Source organism: Parasteatoda tepidariorum, chromosome 7 (genome assembly GCF_043381705.1).
Source record: "Parasteatoda tepidariorum isolate YZ-2023 chromosome 7, CAS_Ptep_4.0, whole genome shotgun sequence".
In the NCBI taxonomy this organism is placed as follows: Eukaryota; Metazoa; Arthropoda; class Arachnida; order Araneae; family Theridiidae; genus Parasteatoda; species Parasteatoda tepidariorum.
This window is the reverse complement of record NC_092210.1, coordinates 88,509,229-88,533,764: the sequence shown is the minus strand read 5'-3', so window position 1 is coordinate 88,533,764 and position 24,536 is coordinate 88,509,229. Positions and strand designations below refer to the sequence as shown.

The window sequence follows — 24,536 nt, the reverse complement described above, 5'->3', positions numbered from 1 at the left end:
AGTTACTATATTAAGGAAAAGTGACTTTGAAATTGGATGAAACATCCCTTTAAGCTCCATATTGATCTGATGGCTTGTGAATCCGAAGCAGTTTCAGTAGCTAAAATTATGAAATCTAGTAGTGACGAAAAAAAGTGAATTTTCAGATCCACCATCCTCATTTAATGAGACAGCCATTATGATGCAGATGCTGAAAATTTTCTTCCAAAGACATGAATGATAGAAAAATGAATATCTCGGAAATGTTGGAAAACTCATTGTGTACTTCAACCCTTTCAAGACAGAACTCAAATTTTTTATGAAGAAAGTTTTTCTTTTGGCAGCATATTAGTTTTTTTACCATTGATAATATAACAAATAAGTTTTTAAAATCTAAACTCACTTCTTACAGTTAGGCTCTCAAACATTTGATATTGATGTCCCATACATCTTTTTCAGGGACCAATTTAAAAAAAAAAAGACTTCTGGTGCATATACGTATCAAGTCGTAAAGATAAGATAGTTTTTATTGTTTTCACACAATAAACTTTTAATATCATGCAAATTAGAATTCAAAACAACATAGAATATTAATACTTATATTATGACACTCACTTTTTCTTAGTTCTATTTTAGTATTTTTCACCCAAAATAATGCATAAATCTTCACAAGCATATGATTTCTTCAAAGCTATGCTGCCAGGATTGTTTTACAAATGCTGCCAGACATCCAAATAGAAAAAGAGTAGTTCAAAAGACTAATATGTGCTAATCTAATGTTAAAATGGGATCTATTTAGCCCAAAGGTCTACTTAGGACTTATATGTCCCATAAGGTTTCAAAAGTTAAAGTTTAAAAAAAAAAAAGGGTAAACAACCAAAACGTTTGGATTTTTTTATTAAAATAACATTTTTCTTCTTCACTAAATAAATTATGTTTAAGTTTCAGATTTATTTAAGGTATTGAACAAAATATAATTAAATTTTTTTGCACTTAAGTTTAATTTTAATGAGACGTTTCACATCTTTGAAATAAAGATGTCCCTTTCTTTAGGACTTTTTTGTTCAATCTAATGAAAGCTGTTAAATTGAGGCTTTACTATATCATAATTATATTAGTTTTTACTGCACTTTTATTAAATCAAAGCCAACGTTTAACTCTTTATATATCTATTTTAAATTTAAAATAACATGTAAAAATATTTAAAAATGAATAGGAATTAATTTTTTTTCTAGTCTATGAAAATGGATTCTGATATGTTTCATGAAAAAATATCTCAACTAAACAGAGAATTAGATGAATTGACATTAAGCAGTAAAGGTGAAGAAGAAGTAAGTATAATTTGTTCTTTTCACAATTTTCTTTTCAGGGTGCTTTGATTGCAGCTCTAATCCATCAGCTATTTCCTGTTCATAGCTACTCTAAAATGGAAATTTTGCTGCGTAAATTTTGTTATCGAAGTAGCGAATTCGTGATTTTATAAAAGATGCTCAATAAAGACTGGAACCAAAATTTGAGCCTAATTGATCGAAAAATTCTGAGATATCAAATTATAAAAGTACATCTTATTTAGAATTCAATTTCCCAGGAACTATTTGTCCGATTTTGCTCAAATTTTGTATTTATCCATGTAAAATTGCATCCTTAAAACTAATGTAAACAATTCTATACCTTTCAATTTAAAACTTTTTTGACTATTATTAAATAAAGGAATCAAAAATAATAAATATTTCTTAAAGGTTGCTTTTTTGCATGGAATTGTGCGAATTTTATTTAGAATTGTGTGAAAAAATGTTTCAATTTAATGAAAAAATTCTTGAAATATGACCTAATACGCTAAAAGTAAAATTAACATTAAGGGGTTCAAACTTTGAACTGCTCTCTTGGTCATTATTTTATAAAGAATTTTATTTAGGATTGTTTATTCACAGAAAGTGCTTTTTGTGTCTAATTTCACTCAAAACATCATCTGCACATATTAATTAGCAAATTTGAGGTCACCCCATCAAACCATTAAGATTGAGTCCTAAATTGTGAAGATCCGATCATTAGATCTAAAGTTATTCAAGGAGGTCCTTTTTTGTGCACTATACTTTGATACTAAGGAGAAATGATTAAAACACAATTTATTATTTTTTTTATGGTTTTCTTCTTTATGATCTCACAAATAAAGGAAACATAGTTGTCACAAAATACCTTTACTTTTGATGTTCAAATTTCTCTTAAACTTTGTACATCAAAATTGAAGACTTCTTGTGATAACTAATTGGTTTTGTTTTCTTTCTAAGATCCATGTGGCAAGGATGTCTGGAACAGCGAAACGTGGAATTTAATTTTTTTAAACATATATCTTAACGTGGTGTCTAGTTCTCAATCATGTTGTACGACTAAGTCATTATTGTTCCTGGAGATCGGAATGCTAAGTTTGGGATTTGTTATTAATGTAATCCTGTAGCTACTTTATTTTACCTAGACATCGTTTTTGTGGTTTTTGTTGAAGGGCTTTGAAAGTTAAGCTTGTGAATACAAGCTTTTGAAGTATTTAGAAGTAGGTATGTAAATTAAAGTCGTGACAAAAAAAGGAATTATTCCAACACTCTAGCTCTCTGTCAAGCTTTAAAGAATTTATATATATTTTTTTCCCATTGTTATTTTATGCCCTAGGTTTTTATGACATTTTATTTAATTTTTGCTATACATTTTTGTTTTCTATCACCAGTTGGGCCCCTCTACTTGTTAGCTAACTTTGGTAAATTTACTTCAGTTAATTTCAAATAATTTTCCTCTTATAGTAGGATTGTATTATAGCTAAATTATTCATGCTGTATTCCCCCCCCCCTTCCAAATTGAGTAAAAGGTCTTTCTTCAAAAGTTTCAAACAATAATTTAAGACTGCTTAAAAAAAAATTTTTTTTTACTCATTTAATTAATAACTCTTTATTGTGAAATGTTATGTTTCTGTTTCTTCAAAAATTCTTCCTTTGCTTTACAACTTATTAATTTCTACATCTATCTTTTAAAAGGTAACCCAATTGAAACGGACCAAGCAAGAACTGGAACGCAAAGCAAGGGACCAAGAAGAAGAGCTTGAGGAATTGGCTGCCCAGGTTCAAATGCTTGAGCAAGCTAAGTTGAGACTTGAAATGTCTTTGGAAAAAGTTCGTCAAGAGCATAGACGAGAAGCTTCTGTTCGGGAAGAGGAAATTGAAGAAATAAGAGCAAGCTTTTCAAAAAAAGTGATTTTTTACAATCTTAAATTTTATTGAAATTCTTTAAGTCTCTCAATGATTAGAGTTCTCACTCATTCTTTTAATTTTTTTGAAGAAGGACAAAATTCATCTCAGAAACAAATATTTTTAAAACTTAGAAGGTGTTATGTATTAAAACTGTTAATATATTTTGCTAATACAAAGCTTTCAGATACACTGTTTTTATTTTTATCCACGCTATATTAATTAGTGAAGTCAGTGGCCCTTCTTCCATTGTAAGAAAGTCAAAAAATGTTCTTTGAACCATGCTCTGCTTTTTGTACTAGAACAAAAGTTAGTTGAAAAATCCAGTTTTGGTTTTTAACGTACTCTGAAAACTAACGAAGCATAACATATCCCAAAATTTATTTGGGTTAGATTGGGGAAACATATTTTGTGGAACAAAAGTTGCAAATTAAGTTATTGCTTCAGTATATTAAAATTATGTCTTATTATACAAGCTTTAATGACATATTTATTATGTAAATTAATGTTTTACACTTCAACACATTTTATATTTTATTATACTATCAATAATAATCAATAAATAGTATAACTACATTGTGAGTACATATATGAATATTACCTAATTGTACATATTATTAAAATCTACTTGTACGAAATGTTTTGCGAAATTTAAATGTTTAAGGAAGTTCTATAAGTATTTTCCAGGACTGCTTTAGAAGAACATCGACTATTTATACAGGATATTTAATTTTCGGTCGTAAAATTACTTATTATTTATGATGATATTAGAAAGCAGTTTATTGAACTTGTTTGTTTAAAATAAGTGTCAATGGTTTTTAACCTTCGGTTGTATTATAAAAAAGAAATTAATTTCATGGTATAGTTTGTTTGTGGATGTGTAATTATACAATATTTTTTACTTTATTTCCTTCAGTGCAATTTGTTTCATTGCTTTGTTTACTCCATAATTTCCTTCTGTATTTTCCCACTAAATAAAAAAAAATTTCATTAAGAAGGATTAAATGTTTTATTTCAGATTAAAAATCTTGAAGCACAACTTGAATCAGAACAAGACGAGCGTCATCAATTGATGAAACAAAAGCACGAGTTAGAACGGAGGATCTATGAACTAGCTGACCAACCACCTCCTCAAGATCCAGAAATCGAGAGGCGTCTGCGCAGAGATCTGAAACGTACAAAAGCACTTCTGAGGGATGCCCAGTCTATGCTAGAACACACCAGGGAAGGTCAATCCAGTAAAACTCTGATAAGGCAGCTTAAGAATCAGGTAACATGATGTAACTTAGTTCAATATATGTTTACTTTTTTAATGCTATCATATATTCTAAACTGATGCTGATAGATTGTTGCTGGCAAAGTAATTACTAACTGCAACTCTTTGATTACATCTAATCATTGCACCAACAGTGCAATGAATTTATTAGATTTAATTAATTTATTTAATAAAAGAAAAAAAAATTAATTTAATTTATTAATTTAATTTAATTAATGAATTTATTAGAGACCACAGTATATGCTTGCCCTGGATCTTAGCAGAACTCATATTGATGTCCAAGCTTCATCAAATTTTTCATCATTTGTTTTCAGCCTTTTGCTATAAATAGTGCCTTTTATAAATGATTTACCTTTTAATGATGAATGTACACATTGTGCTTCACATTTTAATGACTAAAAATCGTAATACTGCACAATGTTCTACTCTGTACTGTCATCTTTAGCATTATTTTGTATTTACTTAAAATGCTCTCATGGAAATTGATTAGTAATTAGTTTCATGTAATATGTGTTGAACTTCTCCTGTATTCCTTTAAAACCTAGCATAGCTGCTATAGCAACTTTATTTAAAACTCTGTAACTCACGCCCACTATTCATTGTAGAAACCTCTATACAGTGGTTTGCCATTTGTATGATATTTATTTATTTATTTTTTTGAAATTTCATTATTAAGCTACTAAAATATTTTTTATATTTTATTTATTCCCTAATTTTATTTCACATGAAAACATTAAATGATATTCACTTAATACTACTACTATATTTTAGAAATAAATGAATAAAAGAATAGTGTAAAATAGAAAGAAATAAATGAATTTATAATAGAAGAAATAAATGAATTTAGAAATAAATGAATAGTGTAAAAAAAATTTGTTTTGGTATTTTCATAAAAATCATTAATTTTTTTCTTCTTCTCAAAATGAATAATTTAGTTACTACATCATAGTAGTTAATAATTATTTTAGTTTTATTAGTTGTAGTCAGTAACGTTCTTAAAATATCAGTATATCAACAAAATATTTTAAAAGTAATTTTAATGCTTTTAATATTAAAAACCGTAATACTATCTAGTGCTGGTATTGAAAGCAATTTTTTTCTTCTTCCTAATAAGAAGTTTTTGTTTTTAAATAATTTATGTATGTTTTTAGGTTTATTTGTCATTTTTGGTTTTGTTTAGGTTTACTTGAACTAAATATATATTTAAGAATTTGGTGGAAAAGAAAAAGTACCAAGTGACATTCTAAAATAAATATAAAAAAACAAACACTAAACTTTTGGGTTTAAAATCATGTTATAATAATCAACTGTATGTACGAAATATTTTTTCCTGTTAAATCTATAAGATTAGTTTTGTATGAAAAAATATGTTTGTTATGTGTATGAAAAAATATGTTATGTATAATGTTTTTAGTGTAGTATTTTTCATTTTTGGTAAATATTTATACTTATTACATTTTCAATTTATAACTTGCTAATTATATTGATTTTTTTCCTAAATATATTTGTTTTTTTAACAGCTTGAGGACTCTGAGTTTGCAAAAGTCACAGCCGTCAAAGCCCGACAAGCAATTGAAGCTGAGCTGCAAGAATGCCAATCACAGCTTGAAGAAGTTACTCGTGTTAAAAATGAAGTAATATTTTACTGCATTCTAGAAATTAAGCCAATTCCCATATTTTCAATTTTTATATGTGTTTAGTTTACTCATAAAGAAAAGAAAATGTGTACATATATATTGCGCGCAAGTATTTCACATTTCATGGGGACTATATGCTTATGTGTTCCTCACTTATTTGGTAGTTCTTACCTCCTTTACAATTTTAGTGATGTCTCTACCATAGCTATCAATACTTTTATTTCTTATTTTTACTGTTCAGTATCCCTAAAATTTATTTAAGTTTAAAAATTAAATGTTAAAGGTAAATATATTTCAATTTTTTTTTTTATTTCGTTTTTAAAGTTGAAGAGATATTGCTGTTGAAAATAATTTTATCCAAAGTTTTTGACAAGAAGTTCATTTCAGCCCCTTTTTTTTCTTTTAGCTAAATTCAGCTATTTTTTGTGACTAAAAAAATAATTGATAACTTTTTTTTGTTTTTATAAACTCAATGAAATAAAAATATTCTTATTATTTTCTTTGGTAAATTCATTGTTATTGATTTACTTTTACGTGATTTGTTTGTTACGCAAAACTTATTGATATTTAAAAAACTTACATTGCAAAATGTTTATAAAATGTATAGTTTTTTTAAGTGGATATAGTGAAATGATTTTATTATTGAAGCAATAGAGACAGAAATATCTTAAGTGTATTTTTAAACTTATATTACTATTAAAAAATTACAAGTTCATATTAAGATAAATTTTTACATTTTAATAATATGAAACTTCATATTTATCTTATTGCTGTATATATAATCTTCTGAATGACTAGTTTATTATAGAGTTTATAGTTTCTGATTTCAGAACTATTTCCCACTGTGTTTTACGTTCAAATGTCTAATTTATATCTGTTTTTATTGTAACATTTTCCCACAAAGCAAAAATCCTTGATTTTTTCAAAATATTTTCTTTAACTCCTATTATTTGTTTTCCTTTTATGAAATTATATGTATTCCTTAATAAATTCTTGGTTATCAATGGTTATTTACCATTAAATAAATTTTAAAATCAAAAAATTTCACTTAAAATTCAACAAAATTAACTTAACTTTACTATCTATTCTTGATTGAAAAATTTTATTTAATTATTCTATTGATTGTCCTGACCTTTTTAAATTAATTGTATAAACTTTTCAATTCAATAAAATTGCAAAGTTTGAAGTTTAAATCATGTTTTTAAACTTTAAAAACAACCTATTATTTATTATCTAATTTGTTAAACTGTTTGTGGTATCAAAACTTTTGTGTAATTCATTTTCAAGCTTTTATTTCCTATTTTATGATTAAATACTCGACTATTCTATTTCAGGCTGAAAGTCGTTGTTTGCAATTATCAAGGGAAAAAAGTGCTATTCAAACTCAGTTAGAGGAGGCAGAAGAAGAAATGGCTGAAGTGATGAAAAAATATAAAGCTGCTGTTGCTCAGGTTATAATTTTAAAATTTCAGTTTTATTTTTTTTTTAATTTTCTGTTAATCGTAAGTTTTAAAATATAGCTTCATTCATTTACAAATTTACTTTAAAACGGTTTAAAAACTTTCATTAAAATATATAAATAATTATAAAATATATTTAATTTTCTTTATTAACAATTCTCTCTTTTTTTTTCTTTTTTTTTTTTTTAGATGTCCATTGATCAGAAGACATTAGCCGAGCAGAATCAACAAATTGCAGAACTAGAGAGTGAAAGGCAAATGTTAAAAGACCAAGTAAGGATCACTGTGACAATCATGAAAGTTACCACATTAATTAATCTATAATGCATATTTTAAGTTCTTATATATAATCTGACTAATTTTCTGTTTTCTTCCTGTAATAGGCTTAATGAACTTTTTTGTTTACTCTAAGACTTGCTCTCTTATTAATCGAATGATCCTAATATGCTTAGTCTCTTTAATACAGTGACTCTTTCATTATAGTCTCTGATACTCAAGATTTATGTTCTACTCCATAGACCCAATGTTTTATTACAACCAATTAAAACATGTGAACCAAGTTTTCTATATCCCATTGAATAATTGAAATTTACTTTCATTTCAAATGAACTCACATCTGAAACATTTCTGTATTTTCAAAAGAAAATGTGTCCACTGTGTGTGAATTGTGTTAGATTGATCTTCTACTGTACGTACTGAAAACTATGCCATGCAATATTTTTTTAAATAAAATACTGCAAAATAATCAATCATTTGATAGCAAGGAAACAATTTTAAACATTATTCTTATAGTGTTGCTGCACATTTAATGTTAAATATATTTAAGAAAGCAAGTGGCAGGATCCTCTTGATTCTTATTTAGATCTATGGTCCAAAAGTTAGTGATATAGATATTATTTTGCAGTATTTTAATTTAAAAAAAATATTGCATGGCATGATGTCTAGTACGTACAGTAGAAAATCTATATATCACAATTCTATAAACCGCAATTCTGCATAAGCCTCACTAGCTTTGTGGGTGTAAGCAATGAAATTTGCAGTTAAGAAATTTCTATCACTAAGAAAGAACTATAAACTTTTTATGTTATTTGTTTAATTATTTGCTAAGAGGTTAAAATTTTGAAAGCTAGGAAAACCAAAATTGAGTAATTTAATTGCCTCTAGTTCTAATACTGCAGAAAATTAAAAAAAAATTTCTGTAAATAATGAATACTGAAGTGCATATTTTCTAAATTTAAGTATTTGTTACTAAAATTTATTTTAAAGCATTTTAAGATTGCAGACAAATATTGAAATATTCAGTAGGTAAGTTTTAAGTTAAGATCTATTTAGCGCAAAATTACATAAAATGCAAAATTCCCAAGGTTTGCGTTATAAAGATATTCTACTGTATTCATAAGAGTTAAATGAATGTAATTTTCTTCTGAAAAGGTTCGATAAATTTCTCAGTCATGTTTTTTCTTGTTTGAAAATTTTAATCTTTATATGTATAAAATGTATTGAATTATTCCTTAATTATGGTCTATTTTCCATTTAAACATATGCTAATTACTTTCTTGTTGTTTTTGATTTGTTTTAACTTAACATTTAATTTTTATTTTTGTTCTTTTAAGAAAATGTTTGCTGGCAATATGTTATATTTATTGTTTTGCATTATTATCAAATATCTTATAAAGTTTCTTTTTTTTTTTAAGTGTAGCATGGATTTGTCAAAATTAATCTAAATCTAGCATAAGTAAATATTTACGTCATTTTGGTATAGTAGTCTTATTATAAAGCGTCAATTGTATAATTTTTTTCTTAATACTTTTGATTAAAAATTTCTAAATTATGATTTCATTATATTAGTGGTGTAAATAATTGATATCCCTTTTTTTCCTTTAAAATTTTTTACAAAGGCATTTTTTTTAAATACTGTGCAAATTGTTGCCTTTTATAATTTATCTTAGTTATATTTAGACTGTTGTATTAAAAATATAAAATCATTTTATAGCTAAGTGAAGTTAGCCATAAATTTGAACATCTTGCTGGCCAGTCGGATGATACACACAAAGTACATTGGTTGGACAGCAAAATAAGAGATCTAGAATCAAAACTAGAACTAGAACAGACTACCAAAACTCGTCTTGAAGTAAAATTTTTCTTATATTAATTAATATCTATGTATTTTTTCTTTAAAGAAAGGAATAAACCTTGTTTTTCTTTTCTAAATTCAGAATCAAATTGCTCGACTGAAAGAGCAAAATGATCGATCACGAGAAGAATGTGACTCATTGCGGAACAAGGAGATGCAAGCACAAGAAGGAGTTAGGCGTCTTCAAAGGCAAGTGAGAGATTTGCGGGAAGATTATGCAGCCCTGCAACAGAAGGAAGCTGATGCTTACAGAAAACAACATGAGCTAGTAAGAACTATTTCTTAAACTGTTCAACTTAAGACATGTCTCTCTGCTCCTCATAATTCCAATCTTGGTAGAAAAGGTTTTTGATTAAGTATTAAAAGTAAATAATTCAAGAATACTTTCCATTAAAAAATTTGTAGCTACAAATATCGTTTTTTTTTCTCTCTTTTCTTTAGTCAAGGTTTCAAAATGTTAATTTAATGTAATTAAAATTAATAAATTTCAGAAAAATATTCCAGTCTATTTTTTTTATATTTAATGTGCTTATTTTAATTTAAATACTTTACTAACATTACCGGCTGCCAAACATAACGTAAGTGTCAACCATTAGACATGCTGTATGGTTATCAATTATAAGGAATGTCATTAGTCCCCTGTGTAATTGCAAAATCTCAAAAATTTCCATAAGTAATTTTTATAAAAATAAAACTTGAACAGATATTAATATTCTCATACGTATGTATATATTTCTAAAATAAAAATAATAGAAACTAAGAAAAAACTTAAAAATCCATAATTCAGTTTTCATGAGTCAGAAAATGCATACATTTTAATATTTTTATTTTTCTCACATTTTTCAAAGTATTAACTAAGTTATCAGTAACTAAGTAAGTAATACGCCTCCTTACTCTAGTTGTTTTTTATAATAAAAGAAGAAAAAAATCTCAGAAACTTATGTTAGTAATTTTTATAAAAATAAAACTTGCATAGATATTAATATTCTCATAGATCTTTATATATTAAAAAAAAAAAAATTAAGAAACTTCAAATGAAATTTTTTTTTAAATATTTCTATTTTAGCTATCTTGAAATGTATATATTTTATTGTTTTTATTTTCATCACATTTTTGAAGTAATAACAAGATTGTCATTAACAAAGCAGGTCATAAGCGTCCTTGCTCTAGTTGTTTTACAAAAGCTCTAAAATTTCTACAAGTGATTTTGATATTGTAATTTCAGATGCATTTCAATCTGATCTCTAGCCAAAATTCTGCTCGTTGTTTAAATAAAATTTACCATGAAATAAATTTAAGCGAAAAAATGATATTTTACTTTAATGAGTTCAGCAAACAACTATATATTGCTATATAAAATAAGTTTGAAGAAATGTTTTATGTATGCATTAGTAATTTGAACTGACCATGCTATGAAAACTTTCTTGCTATGCTCTTGATGGTGAGTTCTATGAAAACCATTCCACTCTGGTTGTTCCACTATTTTGTAAGTGTTTAGAAGAGGGCTATTTATGTACCTCGATTTCTTACTTCTTTAATAATGTGTTTCATTTGGACTGACATACAACATGCCTTCTGCCTGGAGCTTATCTTGTAATGGACAGACAGTTAGCTTCGCTTATTTAAACAAATTATAATTACTATAATTTATTTACCCCATTGAATCTATCATCTTGTTTTCAGTAAACGGGTGTCTATAGAACTTGGTATATATGTTACTTGGACCATGGTAAAAAGAAATCTGTCACAAAAAATATTTAACGTTTTGATTGATAGTTATCAGTTTTGATGTAAAATGATATTTGATTGCCGAAGAAAAAAATGGTTTCTTTTTTTTCTTCCTCTCAATATATATATATATATACGAGTAGCCGCAATCTTGAAAATATGGACCCTTAATGTTAATTGTATACCTTTTGCGTATTTCGCCACATCTTGAGACATTTTTAAGCAAATTGAAAAAATTTTGCGCACTAACGGTCCATATTTCCCAGATTGCGAGTACCCCAATATTTTGGGGGATCAGAAAAGAAATCTGAGTCCATTAAAAGAAAGGCATTTTACTAAGAGAAATAATGTTTTTGTATCTGATTTCGCAGCTTAAAATATCGTCTGCACTAATTAATTAGCATATTTGAGGTCACCCCATCAAACCATTAAGAATTAGTACTGGAACGTGAAGATCTGATCATTAGATCAAAAGTTATTCAGGATGGTCTGTTTTTTTTTTTGGTGCACTGTATGGGGACGTAAGTTAATGCAGTTTGCAACAGTTTAAAAATGCCAGTTGTCACTGCTATTAAATCAATCTGCACCAATGCTAGTAAAGAATAAATAAATTAAATCAGTTCCAAAATTGGTTAGGAATTCAAAGAGACTGTTGAGTTGTTGGAAGTTTGAAGCAAATGAAACTGAGTTTCAAACAAGCATAAAGCGTCATGCAATAGATGGAGATATTCTTCGTATTATTGTTGAACTTATTGTCATATGTTTTGACAAAAATGGAATGCACGTTAAGCATATTCTTAGAATCTTCAATTAGAAATTTTTTGCCCTTTATAAGCACTCTATTTTTATCTTGTGTTCATAACTTAAACTAATTTTAATTGCCAATTTCCATGTTAAGATATACACCAACATATGCTTATCAGATTTTATTATAATTGTCTGCTATTCTTATTTTTAAGAATGGTTATTTGGAATCTGTGCATAGTTAAGAATATTTATAGTGCATTAATAAAGGGTTTTCTATTTCAGGAAATGGCTCTTGAAAACACAGAAACCGACCTTCAAGTTACCAAAAATGATCTGAGATTAGCATGCCAAAGAATTCAAGACCTGCAGAATGCTCTTGAGGACGATCTTGATTCGGGCACTGATGTTCCTGATGATAGGTTTGCGAAATTTCTTCTAATTATTTTTTTTCCTTCATTGTTTTATGAATCCATTTAATCCTCAAAATTCTCTTTAGATGAGTATTTTTTAACGATTTTCAATAAAATTCTTTTATGATAAAATGAAAAAAATCAACCTCTTTCTCTTTTAAAGCATTCAGAATTGAATCTAAGTGTTAGTCTTAGAAGAAATAAAAGTACTAAAAAAGTTATTTTTCTCATTTTTTGCACAGATGATAAAGCAATGCTTTTTTTAAAAAATAAAAACAATAAAAAAATTATGTTTCAAATAATAAGAAAGTATGTCTAGTTTTTGTGCATAAGTTAATATCTATTTTCTTGGATGTAATGCTTTTGTGTGCTAGTGATGATCCAATCACAGGGTCGAAAAGCTATTTGATATAATTGAATTCTATTTTGTTGATGAGCTCACTGAATGTCCTAATTTCAAGTTTTCTATAACAATTCAATGTAACATCTTGTGAAATAAAGACAATTTATACAATAAAGCAGCTATCAAGTTATTGCAGTTTATAAAAAAAATATTAGTCATTTCTAATTACACTCCAAAAAATTGGTTTGATTTTTAAACATATTTTAGTTTATTTATGTTTTAGGAAAATATTTAATATGATTCTCTTACATAACATCGATGAATATTGTATAAACTTATTCATCAAGATGTTAATATTGTATATACTTGTTTTAAAAAATATAAAAAATTTATTTGATTGCATTTAAAAAAATTATTTTAGTTCTATTATTGAATTAAAGAAAAAATAAAAAGATTGTGGTCTGTAAAACTGGTTTATGACTTTAAAGACTACTGCTTTAAAACTTAAATTAATGTACCTCTTTGTATAATATCTCACTGTTAAATCTTAGGAATATGCCGTAACAATAAAAGCTTCATTATGCAAATTTCACTGACAAAAAAACATTTTTCTATCATTAATCTTAGTATGGCTTACATTTCTTAAAGGTTATATCTACCTACAAGATTTAAAAAAGAAGAAAAACAAAAATTTTTTCTGGAAAAATTTTTCAAAATCGATTTTTTATACATTTACTGACAATATCATAAATTAGGGGTTTTATTATGTAAGAACTTTGACCTTAGCATGATCACTTTTAGACAATTGTGATTAAAATAATAATTGGGACATTGCAAACTTTATGCACACATTCTTCATTTAAAAGTTGAATTGAAAAAAAAATTGGACTAAAATCAGAAATTATTTAAAAGAGGAAGCACTATAAATGTTGCTGAATGTTAATAAACATGAATTTAATAAATAGGTCAATTAAAAGTTAAATAATATTTGTCAACAGCTTTAAAAACAAGTTTTTGTGATAGAGGTATGTTTTCAAGATAATGTACTTTCAAAATATGCAGTAAATGAAATTGTTTTTTTTTTTTTTTAATATTGACTACCATCATACTGACCACATTTCCACCATCATGTTATTTGTCATGAAACTTGTGGTCCTATTACCTCCATGACTCCTTTGACCGTCAACTAGCCATTGCAAAAACCTTTTAATACTTCATATCATTAAAAACAAAAATTATTTCTAATAACTTTTTTTTGTAAACTTTTTCAGTGGTTCTGACAGTGAAGACAGTTTTGAACTGTCCGTTCTTAGAAACCAAAGTGTGACCCCTGTCCAACGATGTGATAGCGTTGCGAGTAACCTCAGCTACTGTACGACGGAGGATATTCGATCAAGAACTTCTTCATTCAGTAGGGAATTATCTGCATTTAGCAGTAGGTAATTTACCATGTAGGCATGATGTGAGCCATCCTGCATTATTCCTAATAATTATCCACAACTAAGTATATTATAACTCTTAACAGCATGAAATAACCATTTGTGTTTTCTTTTTAGTGTGTGAGTAAATAATTAAACACTAAAGACAAGTGCAACTTATTCATATGATACTTCCCCTCAAATACAATCATTTTAAATAAATAAGGAAGATAATTTTGTAAGAGCTGTGTATGTCTTGTTAAATATTTAATAAAAATATTCAATTATGAAGATTTTGTTATTGCAACAAGGTAACTGGCACTCTATACCGGCAGTTCCCTAAATGATGGACCTTTTTTTAGTGGAATTGCAATTTAATAAATAAAGTTCTGTAACAAATGTACTACTTATTATAGTACTAATTGTGCTACTATTAGTACTACTAAAATTAGTTGTACTAACTGTACTATTAATCTTTTTGAAAATATTGTTTAAATGTGAGTTTCTTCTGTCATCAGTAACAGTTTTTTGAAAATTAGTTGAATTTGCAGTTGAGTGGGAATTTGGTTTGGACATTTACTGAAAATGAATAAAATAAGCTAAATTATAGCTTTCGTTGAATTGTTGTTGAAGTTCATTTACGTCGCAATAGAGCTGCACAATGGCCCATTGCCGACAGTCTGGGAAGCATCCCTGAGGATGATCCGAAAAAATGCCATCACAATTTTGATCCTCTGCAGTGGGGATGGCACCCGCTTTGGTAGCTCAACGACCTGCACGCAAAGTCGAGCACGTTACGGTAGAACAGTTTAACGAGGACCAATACCGCACACCCTCGGTCCCTACGCAGACTGATCCAAGTTGTCACCCACCCGCACACTAACCGCTGCCAGTGAAGCTTGACTTCGGTGATCTGCTGGACCAGTCCACTGCAAAAGTTTCGTTGAATTGAAAAGAACTGTTGTTACAAACAATGAGAATGGTTAGCAAAGAAACATATTTCTTTACTGTTCTGTGTAATTATTTTTTCCTATTAAAAAGTTTGATGGAAAATACTAGTGCAATTAAATTTTATTATTTTTTTTTAAAGAAGAAACGCTATCTTTTTTACTGAAATTAAGCTTGAATAATTTAATAAAAATAGCAGAAATATTAAATGAATTATGATTGGATATAAATGTAAGTACAAGTTTAAAAAAATCATTACTGATGGGGGAAAATAAATCTCACCTCTTGGAAACCTTGTGATCCTTCCATGGTATCAAGGGTTCTGCAAAACCCCTTTTTAGAACCACTGCTCTATACAATTGTAGTTTTAATGTTTAAATTCAAACACCGTAATTCACAAATGGTTTTATCTCAACTTTGCTAAGTTGTTATATAACATTTTAGAAATATTGCGGTAAAATAAATTTTGCTTTACTGTGTTTGACTCTTAAAGGGGAGAGCCCAATTATAGAGATTGCCAGTTTAGGTAAATAACTGCAGTTAGTAAGAATGATAAATTAAACAAACCATCTTTCTAAGTTGAATTTAGTTTATTGTACATGTAAGCCATAATTCAAATATTGATTTGTGATAACTATTATATAATGTTTTCTAATTGTCCTTTTAAACTTTAGTGTGCATTACTTCTGTGTAACAAAATTCTCAGTTTTATAATTTTCTAAAAACTTTCACCTGGATAATGTACGTTTATCCATAATTTAAATACATTATTTATACAAAAATGCACCAATATTTCTGTTACCTATGTATAGCTTACTTTGTTATCATGATAACTATGGACATAATAACATTGAATTGTGTGCATAATGAAATTTATAATCACATTTTAAATCTTATATCAACAATAATTTTTTATTTATTTTTTAAGGAAAATAATAATTTTTATACTTTTTTAAACTTTGTTTTTTTTTGTCATGAAAAGTTTCTGTGAGTGAATTCTTAGTCTTCTTCATTTTAGTCTAACAAGTAACTAAGTAATAATTTTTGCACGTCTCTACCTTGTTTGCATTTGTTTGATTTAAAAATAAAACTTTGTTGTCTGTATTTGTGCGAATTCATAATCGCACATCTCAATTTGTATTAATGTGATTTAAAAAATACATATTGAGATCCATATTTGTGCGATTTAAAAATCACACATCGTGATGTTCAAGCGTGCGATTGAAAACAAAGGAATCATGCGAATTTTAGATAATGCTATTTTAAATAATTTTTCAGGGATGATGTTGAAAAGGACGTCAATGGATTATCTGGGGTGAGCAGTCGAGGACACAACACAGAAGCAGATGAAAGTATTATTTGAATCAATATCTCTCTTCTGGTCCACACACACCCAAAAAGAAGAAACAGGTGGCTGGCCACGGACTTTGTCAATTACAGAGGCCTGGAGCATTTTTTCCATTTTTATTCTAGGTAATCAGCCTCTTCTCTTAGGTGCCATTTTTTACTTGCAAAGAACACTTTCTTTTTCTACTGGCGTCAATCTTTTGACAAGCAAGCTCTGAGCTTTATTCAACTGTGAGCAACACAGTGTTTTATGATTGAGATTCAATAGGGGATGATGCAGAGATGCCAACTTGCTTCGGACATCGGATTCATATTTTCGAGTGGTAGTCTTTTAATGTATGATTCTTTGTGTATTAAACTCGATTTATAGGATTTACTCTCGCTACTGCTTCGAAATAATGCAGAGGCTCATAGGATACGACACTTAGCCTGCATTCGAGCTGCGTTGAGAGTTTTAAAAAGTTTGAAAAATTAACTAAAATCTGCAAAATTTAGATTGCAGTTCTCTACCAGTTTTTAAAGTATTTTGTCTTGCCGGTAGCAGTTGGCAACTCTGGGTAATGTTGAAACATGTTTTGATTGGATTAGTGAGAAGGGAAATTACATTTAGAAACTTAGCATAAAAGTTTGTTTCTCTGCGTAGCTCTTTTTTTTAAAAAAAAAATTTTACAAAATATTTTTGAGTGTGTTAATTGGCCTGTTTGCTGCAATATTTTTTTTTTCATTAGTTTATGTAGTTTGCTAAGTTGCATTACTTTATCACCTTTTCTGCATCTTTTAGTAGTTTTTTTAATAGTTTATTTTATACCCTTTAATACGTTTTAATTAAAATATAGGGTAACAAAATTGACTAAAACCTATAGTTTAACAAGTAGCTGTAAGTGTTTTAAAAGTATTACTTATAAATTTTAATATCTTGAAATCTGTATGATATGTTTAAAAGTTATTTATCATATTATCATAGATAGCTATAAATATTTTTAAAAAAATAAATACAGTCGGACTTCTATTTAACGAACTTCCATTTTGCGATTTTTTTCGAGGAACCATAGACATTTTGGAAATTTCTTCGTAAAATAACTTCCAAATAGTGAAGTAAATTTTCTATTTAATGAACTTTTTTTTGAGATCCACTTTCCCTATATCCCAAAATATTTCAAACTTGTTAATGCATTGATGGGGGTAGTTACCTTGAATTAATTTTCACAGCCACTTAGCTTTTTGAGAAGGCAGTAAGATCCCTTTCCCATTTTTGTTCGCATTTCATGCAGGAATTCATGCCAAAAATCAATTTATAAGAAAGCATAACTGATGTTTCTAAAGCATGGAACTATGATATAACAGATCGTACTAATCGTAACAGTTTTGCTAAAGCTGGATTCTTTGTCAGCGTGGATAATTTGGAAAGTGCGGAGGACGAGGATCTCATTCCTTTAGAAGAACTTTTAAAAAAATGTGGGTACAGCGAAGAGAGAACCATGAAATTAACGATGATGTACGTGATTAATGATTTTCTTTTTTATTGATTCTAAAGCTCCAACCGTAGAAACATTAACTGAATCGGATATTTTGGACAGTGTGAAAAATAAAAACAATAAGCCAATAAATTGTGAGGAAGAGGAATACAGAAATGATGAAGAAATCATCAAACCTTCATATGATGAAATGCTAAAATCATTTGAAACAGTTCGATAGTGGATAATAATTCACAAGATAAAGGTGCATCAATTGCTATTTTAATTATATCTAGTGTTTATGAATTTAAAACCTGTTTTTTGTTGTTTAGGTATTACAAATTATGATTTCCTATTTAATGAATTTCCCATATAAGGAATTTTTTATCTCGATTTATCGACTTTGTTAAATAGAGGTCCGACTGTAAATGAATGAAAAATCCATTGTTCTAAATTGCATTTTTTGCTTTTTATGCGCTTTATTTTCTTTTTTTATAAAATTATATACAATATGTTTTGATAACTTACATTTAAATTTCAGATCATTCATAAAACTTAAAATTATGCATAATTTTCATAATGGTAAACTAATGAACATTGTTTAAATGTTCTACAAACTTTCTTCAACTATAATATTTCCCCCTCTTTTTGCTTAGATATTTATCCACGATATTATATTTTTTTATATGCTCTCAAATTGTTTTAAGTGTAACATTTATTTGATTATTTATTGTTTTTCTGTATAATTTTTCCCACCTCCTTCTTCCTGATTTACTAGTTTGCTGGCAGATTTTTTCAATTTTGATGCATTTTGCATATGGGAAAGTACTTATTTTCAATGAAGCAATCTGAACTCAGTGGAGTGGTTTTATTAATACGTCCAAAGCTTAGTTAAATTTATTAGATATTTTCCTTAGATCTTTATTTACTTATTTTAATGTTGAAAAGTTTCATTGGTGCCTATCGGTTTCCGTATTTTAAAAATGTTGAACTTCTTTGATACATTTTTGTCTATAACTTTTTAGTATAATTGTCTTTGAAAGAAAAACTGTTTGTCTGAATGATATTCTATTAGCTGTGAATGCGATACTTAAATTTGTGTTACATGTTACTTGAAGTGTTGTTACATATTATTATAATTTAAATATTATTTTATAAAAATTATACGTTATATGAGAATACATCTGTACACATTTTTATACCCATTATGACAGATGGTTTGTTTTGTTTCCTTTAGTATATTAGAGCTTGAACATATACTATAAGGGTTTCTCAAATGAAAAGTGGTCACATGTGGTAGACACGAGAGCATTTAAGGTGAATGTACAGCTTTTCTATGAATGATGTAACCAAAACAGAATAATGTTAGCTGGTATAGTGTTTCAGTGACGGAAGCTACAACGATGTCCTGAGTTGTAACTCTCCAATTACCTCTTATCGTTTCATCAACAGCAGAAATAAATTCATGGGAAATCATGGCATTTGCTTGCTTTTGGTTTTGAGTGAACTAATATTGTGACATTTATCTAAGATATTGTTTGTCATAAACGCTATTTTACAATAGATGTCTGCCCTATGCTCATTCTTATGTTTTGGACCCATATATATCTTAGCATGACTTTGCATTCACTTTAAATGCTTTCTTACAAACTGGTTATTCAAGATAAACCAGTTATCAGCTGTACTGCAATCTATAACCATGAAAGGTAGCACTGCTATCGCTACTGTATTTCTGGCACTATTTTGCAGGTCTCTTTTTATTTCAACAACCCTAATGTGTTTGTATAAAAAATTTGACTTTCTTGACTGCAAAATTTAGAACTTTACAAAATAAACAAAAAGTTATTGAATGTTTGCATATCAAATGTTCATCTATTATTATAGTGCTTAGTTTATTTTTCGCTGTACATAAGTTTTATAAATTATTTATTTATATATTATGTATTTAAATAAAAAATATTTGCTTCTTATGAAAACAATTGTAAATTGAATGAAAAAATTGTCAAAATTTGTTTTAATATTAAGTTTATATTTTTAAACATAAAGAAAATTATAAGTTGATATAATTAGTATCTATTAATGCTCTACTTAGTATGTTTTTACTGTTTAAAAGTTTAGAGAAATGGTTGATAAGTTTATAGAGGTTTTACTCGAACAGCTAGTATTTGCTTGAAATGTTTTACAATTTATTTTATGTCTTTTTCCGAAATATAATACGATTTATTTAACGATTTTTTCCGAAATATATTACGATTTATTCACGAAACATCAACATTTCTCTATAATGTATAAACAGTGGAATGTGAAAAAAAAATTTAGGTTAATTTTCAATGTTACAAATTCGATTGATACTTTTAAGTAATTTTTTTGCGCCGTCTTTGTATACCAAATAGCTGAATATTTGATAATGTGAAGAAAAAAACTCTATTTCTAAGTAGGCCATCTGTTGGTATGTGTTAAAGGTGGCTTTATTATTCTGACTGTATAATCTTCATCGCATGACATGTGCATTGTCTTTTTTATATATTTTGTATAAATCAATTTATACATGTGTAAGGAATGATGAACATTGCATACCTTTGTTTTCTAACGCAATAAAATGTTTTTAATTGAACTTTCATTTACTTGTTTTTTTTATACTTTAAATTCCTTAGTATTTTGGTTGTGAAATTAATAATTCTTAATGTGATGCTTTAGATCAGAGATACTCTATACTCAATGGAGCGCTTATCCTTCAAATAATCTCAAATAATCTGTTAAAATGGAAAAACAATTCATCACTGATTGGATTAAACTTTGAGAACGTAAAGTTAATGAAGTCAATGTTCAATGTGTTGATATCTTGTCTGTCTGTCGGCAAAAATTTAAAAAAAATTAAAATAGCACAGAATTTGCACAGGCTATGCTCACTTTTGAAGAAACAATTGTAAACTTTGACAGGATAATAGGAACTTTGTTTTGACTTGCATTTTAAATCAGTCGCATTAAAGTTCAGTTATCTGTAGTTTTCACAAATTTTTTTATATATGCTTTTTATAAAACTTGGATCTTGACATTTTCATAACTATTGCTCTATTGATTGGATTTAACCTCTTGAGACTCTGCGTCCAATATATTGGTTAGTACATTTTTATCACTTAAAAAATATTATGATTTTTTTTTTCTGTCTGTAACTTAGTGTAGTTGTAAAAATGTAAATGGATGTACCTTCATTGGTAGCAGATTTTAATTGCGATGAAAAATTATAAGAAAAATAACAAGTTTGATTCAAGTAACTTTTTTGACAGTTTTATTATGTCTTATAAATATCTTATTATTTAAGTCTAATATTTTTTGTTGTTGTTTTATTTCTGAAATGTGAAAAAATACACTTAAAACATCCCGGAATGAACTAAAAATTGAAATGTATATTTTTCAACAAAGCTTTTAAGTTGCTAAATAAAAATCATAGTTTCTACAATTATCAAGAGTCAAAGGGAATGTGTGAATAAACGTACCTTTTCTAATACAGATTTAGATATTTGTCCTTTAAAATGTAGCACCCACATTCTGAAAAATATCCTTTATTCAGGAGAGTGATCGAAGCGTTGGACCTTTATATGTTCGATTCACTTTTTGCATGTGATGATCAAAAACGAGAGTTCGCAACTGGTGCTGGAAAAATCGCATCTAATTTTACAGCAGAATTGATAGCCATTTCTTCGGCTATCGAAACGTACATCAATCTTGAACCTTCGGAGCAGCTTAGTGGTATCACCATCTTCAGCGACTGCAGGTCTGCCTTACAGGCCCTCAGCAGAGGTACCTCAAGCCTTGTCCTGAATATTATAGAACAACTTGGACAACTTCAGNATTTTTTTTTTTTAGGTGGGTTTAACAATAAAAAAAACGTCTTTTTGTAGCGATTCAGAAAACCGGAAAAATCAGTTATCCGGAATAGTGATGGCCCGATCGTTCCGGATAATTGGTCCCCTACTGTATTTATTATTTTTCAGTAGGTTATAATAGTCGAAATAATTGGATTGTACGATACACGATTTTAAACTAAATAATTTTAAATTCCAAAATTTAAACGGAATCTTTAGAATAGCTCTTAAGAAATGAAGTTCTATTGCTCAAGTACTATTTAATCCGTTTTGCTCATATTTTGCAATTTTGTAAGTTTAAAGATTTTAATCTTAAATATGCTAATTTATAAGTGCAGAAAATGTTCTAAGTTGCGAAAAAGTTATTTTTAAAGTTTCCATTTCTCAAAAACTATTTGACGGCTTTCGTTCAAATGTTGTCATTCAAATAGGGAATCAGTACTTAACACAAATATAAGTGAACATTTCCATGATAGTTAATCAAAGGATATTGAGGGTTCTATATTCTTTGGTTCAATAACACTAAGGGTTAATATTTCACAGCTAGAGTAAGTTCAATGATACTCCTTTTACTTGGCTCGTCCAGTTTCCAATGACGTCGTCATCAAAACCAATATTGAAACAGACATGGCATTCTCCAAGTAGTGCAGCAAAAGTTTCGGTAAGACTCATTTTTCGACAATGGTTAAGTTAAACTGAAATAAAAAACAATAAATCTTCTAAAATAATGTTTTACATTAAGTTTTTTTTTTACTTTTTAGATAAAGTGAGATATTTTTTTTAAATTGTGTGAAAATTGTAAACATATGTCAGTTGTAAAGTAATATTTACAATCTTAAAGGGTGTAAAATTTCTATCGCTTTCCTGACTGAACTAGGTGGTCTATCAAGAATTCAAATTCTTTATATGTTTATATAGTAAGATATTTTTTTATGAATGATTTCGTACCCTGAAATATCGTCTGCAGAAATTAATTAGAATATTTACAGTTATGCCAATAGATTGCATTTAAACTCGAACCATATTTTTTTTTTTTTAAGTGCTCAGAAATCTTTTTTATTTTGTGCCAGTTACCAGTGTAAATATTTCACTTTATTTTTCCGTTACTCTTTTTTTTTTCTCTTCGTTTCTTTGTTGTTATCTAGATGTATCAATAACTAATTTTGTTGTTGAAGTTGTAAAGAATAGAGTTTGATATTCCTGCATTAAATCAATATTTGAATATGTTTTTACAACATGAAACATCCTGCTTCATATCATATTCTTATCTAACACAAATATAACACCTTAAAATGCATCTCTATTTTTTTTTTCGTGTCTTCTTTGTGGAGTAAACGTTTTTATGAAGCTTTCAGAAAACTGTTTTAGTTAGTGACATGTTTGGGGAAATCCTTATTATGGAGAATTCTTGAAAATTGATTTTGATCTTACGGTTTTTTAGTCACGAAACGTTGTGGTATGTATTTCTTGGTTATTTTCTTTCAAATGTGATTTCAATTTTTCTTCTATTTTGAATTACATTCAGAAATTAAATATTAAGCAGCTATAAATTATAACAAAATTTATGAACTGCAACTAAATGCATATTACTTTGAATTTCAGCTTCTATTCTAAGATAATATAAATAGAAATCACTTGGATCAAAAAAGTTTTGAAGACACAAACCCATATTATTCCAATCAAAAGCTACTCAATTAAAAAAGAGTGAAGTATATCCATAAGACTCAAAAGTTAATTTCAAAATACGTTTGTAAAATTATAAAATAAATTATATGTTTAGAGTCTGTACTATCTGCCGAAGGAATTTTACTGAAAACTGAAACAATTTGATTAGTATTTCAAAATGCTGGTGCATAGAATGTATGAAATAATTGAATAGCATTACCATGATTTTTTTTCAGAAACTTAATGCTTATTTTATAAATTATAATTCATCTTGTAACGTTTACTACTATATTTCTCGTTGGGCTGATGGCACTATTTTGAACCGAATCCCCACTATTTTATTTCCCATATCATCTCAAAGTGGACAACCGAGAATTCTCTTGATGCTCCTGGTAAATGAAAAAAAAAAAAATTTATGCCGATATTTAAAATTAATTTTCAATATACGCTATTAATGTATTATGTATATATATTTCCAAAAAGCAATATTATTGGAATCCGATTAAGAAAAGCGAGAAATCGCTAAACTATTATTATCGTCAATGATGCTTAATTAGTTTTGGTAATAAATATACTAACTAAAAATTTTAAAAAAGTTATTTACTCCAAGTATTAAAAGTCAAAACAATTAAGGAGATGGATAAACAATTAAAATATTAAATGCTAAATCCGAAATATTCAATATACAGGGTCTTTAAAATTAAAGTTCCATTTTGAAATGGCTATAAAAATAAAACTACCCGACCAAATGTCATCAAACTTGGTAAATGTCTATAAGAGGTCATGGGATTTTAGTTCCCGCAAAAAAAAAAAAAAAAAAAAAAAAAAAAAAAAAAAAAAAAAAAAAAAAAAAAAAAAAAAAAAAAAAAAAAAAAAAAAAAAAAAAAAAAA

General features: G+C 27.6%; 2 protein-coding genes across 6 annotated transcripts in view; both read left to right on the top strand.

Moving 5' to 3' along the window:
* The window catches only part of LOC107449233 (unconventional myosin-XVIIIa), a 141,081-nt gene extending 120,353 nt beyond the window's left edge, over positions 1–20,728 (top strand). For 4 of the 5 annotated variants that reach the window (XM_071182895.1, XM_071182897.1, XM_071182898.1 and 1 more), the window contains exons 27-37: positions 1,215–1,310; positions 3,003–3,215; positions 4,231–4,482; positions 6,009–6,122; positions 7,460–7,576; positions 7,775–7,858; positions 9,579–9,716; positions 9,802–9,987; positions 12,477–12,613; positions 14,219–14,386; positions 16,592–20,728. In XM_071182895.1, coding sequence (XP_071038996.1) covers positions 1,215–1,310; positions 3,003–3,215; positions 4,231–4,482; positions 6,009–6,122; positions 7,460–7,576; positions 7,775–7,858; positions 9,579–9,716; positions 9,802–9,987; positions 12,477–12,613; positions 14,219–14,386; positions 16,592–16,676 — 1,590 coding nt within the window. In that variant the 3' untranslated portion in view covers positions 16,677–20,728. The remainder of the gene's footprint in view (positions 1–1,214; positions 1,311–3,002; positions 3,216–4,230; positions 4,483–6,008; positions 6,123–7,459; positions 7,577–7,774; positions 7,859–9,578; positions 9,717–9,801; positions 9,988–12,476; positions 12,614–14,218; positions 14,387–16,591) is intronic. The other variant, XM_071182899.1, reaches the window with a different exon arrangement.
* A 1,260-nt stretch (positions 20,729–21,988) lies between these two features.
* The window catches only part of LOC107449232 (uncharacterized), a 20,491-nt gene continuing 17,943 nt past the window's right edge, over positions 21,989–24,536 (top strand). The window contains exon 1 of the mRNA XM_043042930.2: positions 21,989–23,436. The gene's annotated coding sequence lies outside the window, so the exon portion shown is untranslated. The remainder of the gene's footprint in view (positions 23,437–24,536) is intronic.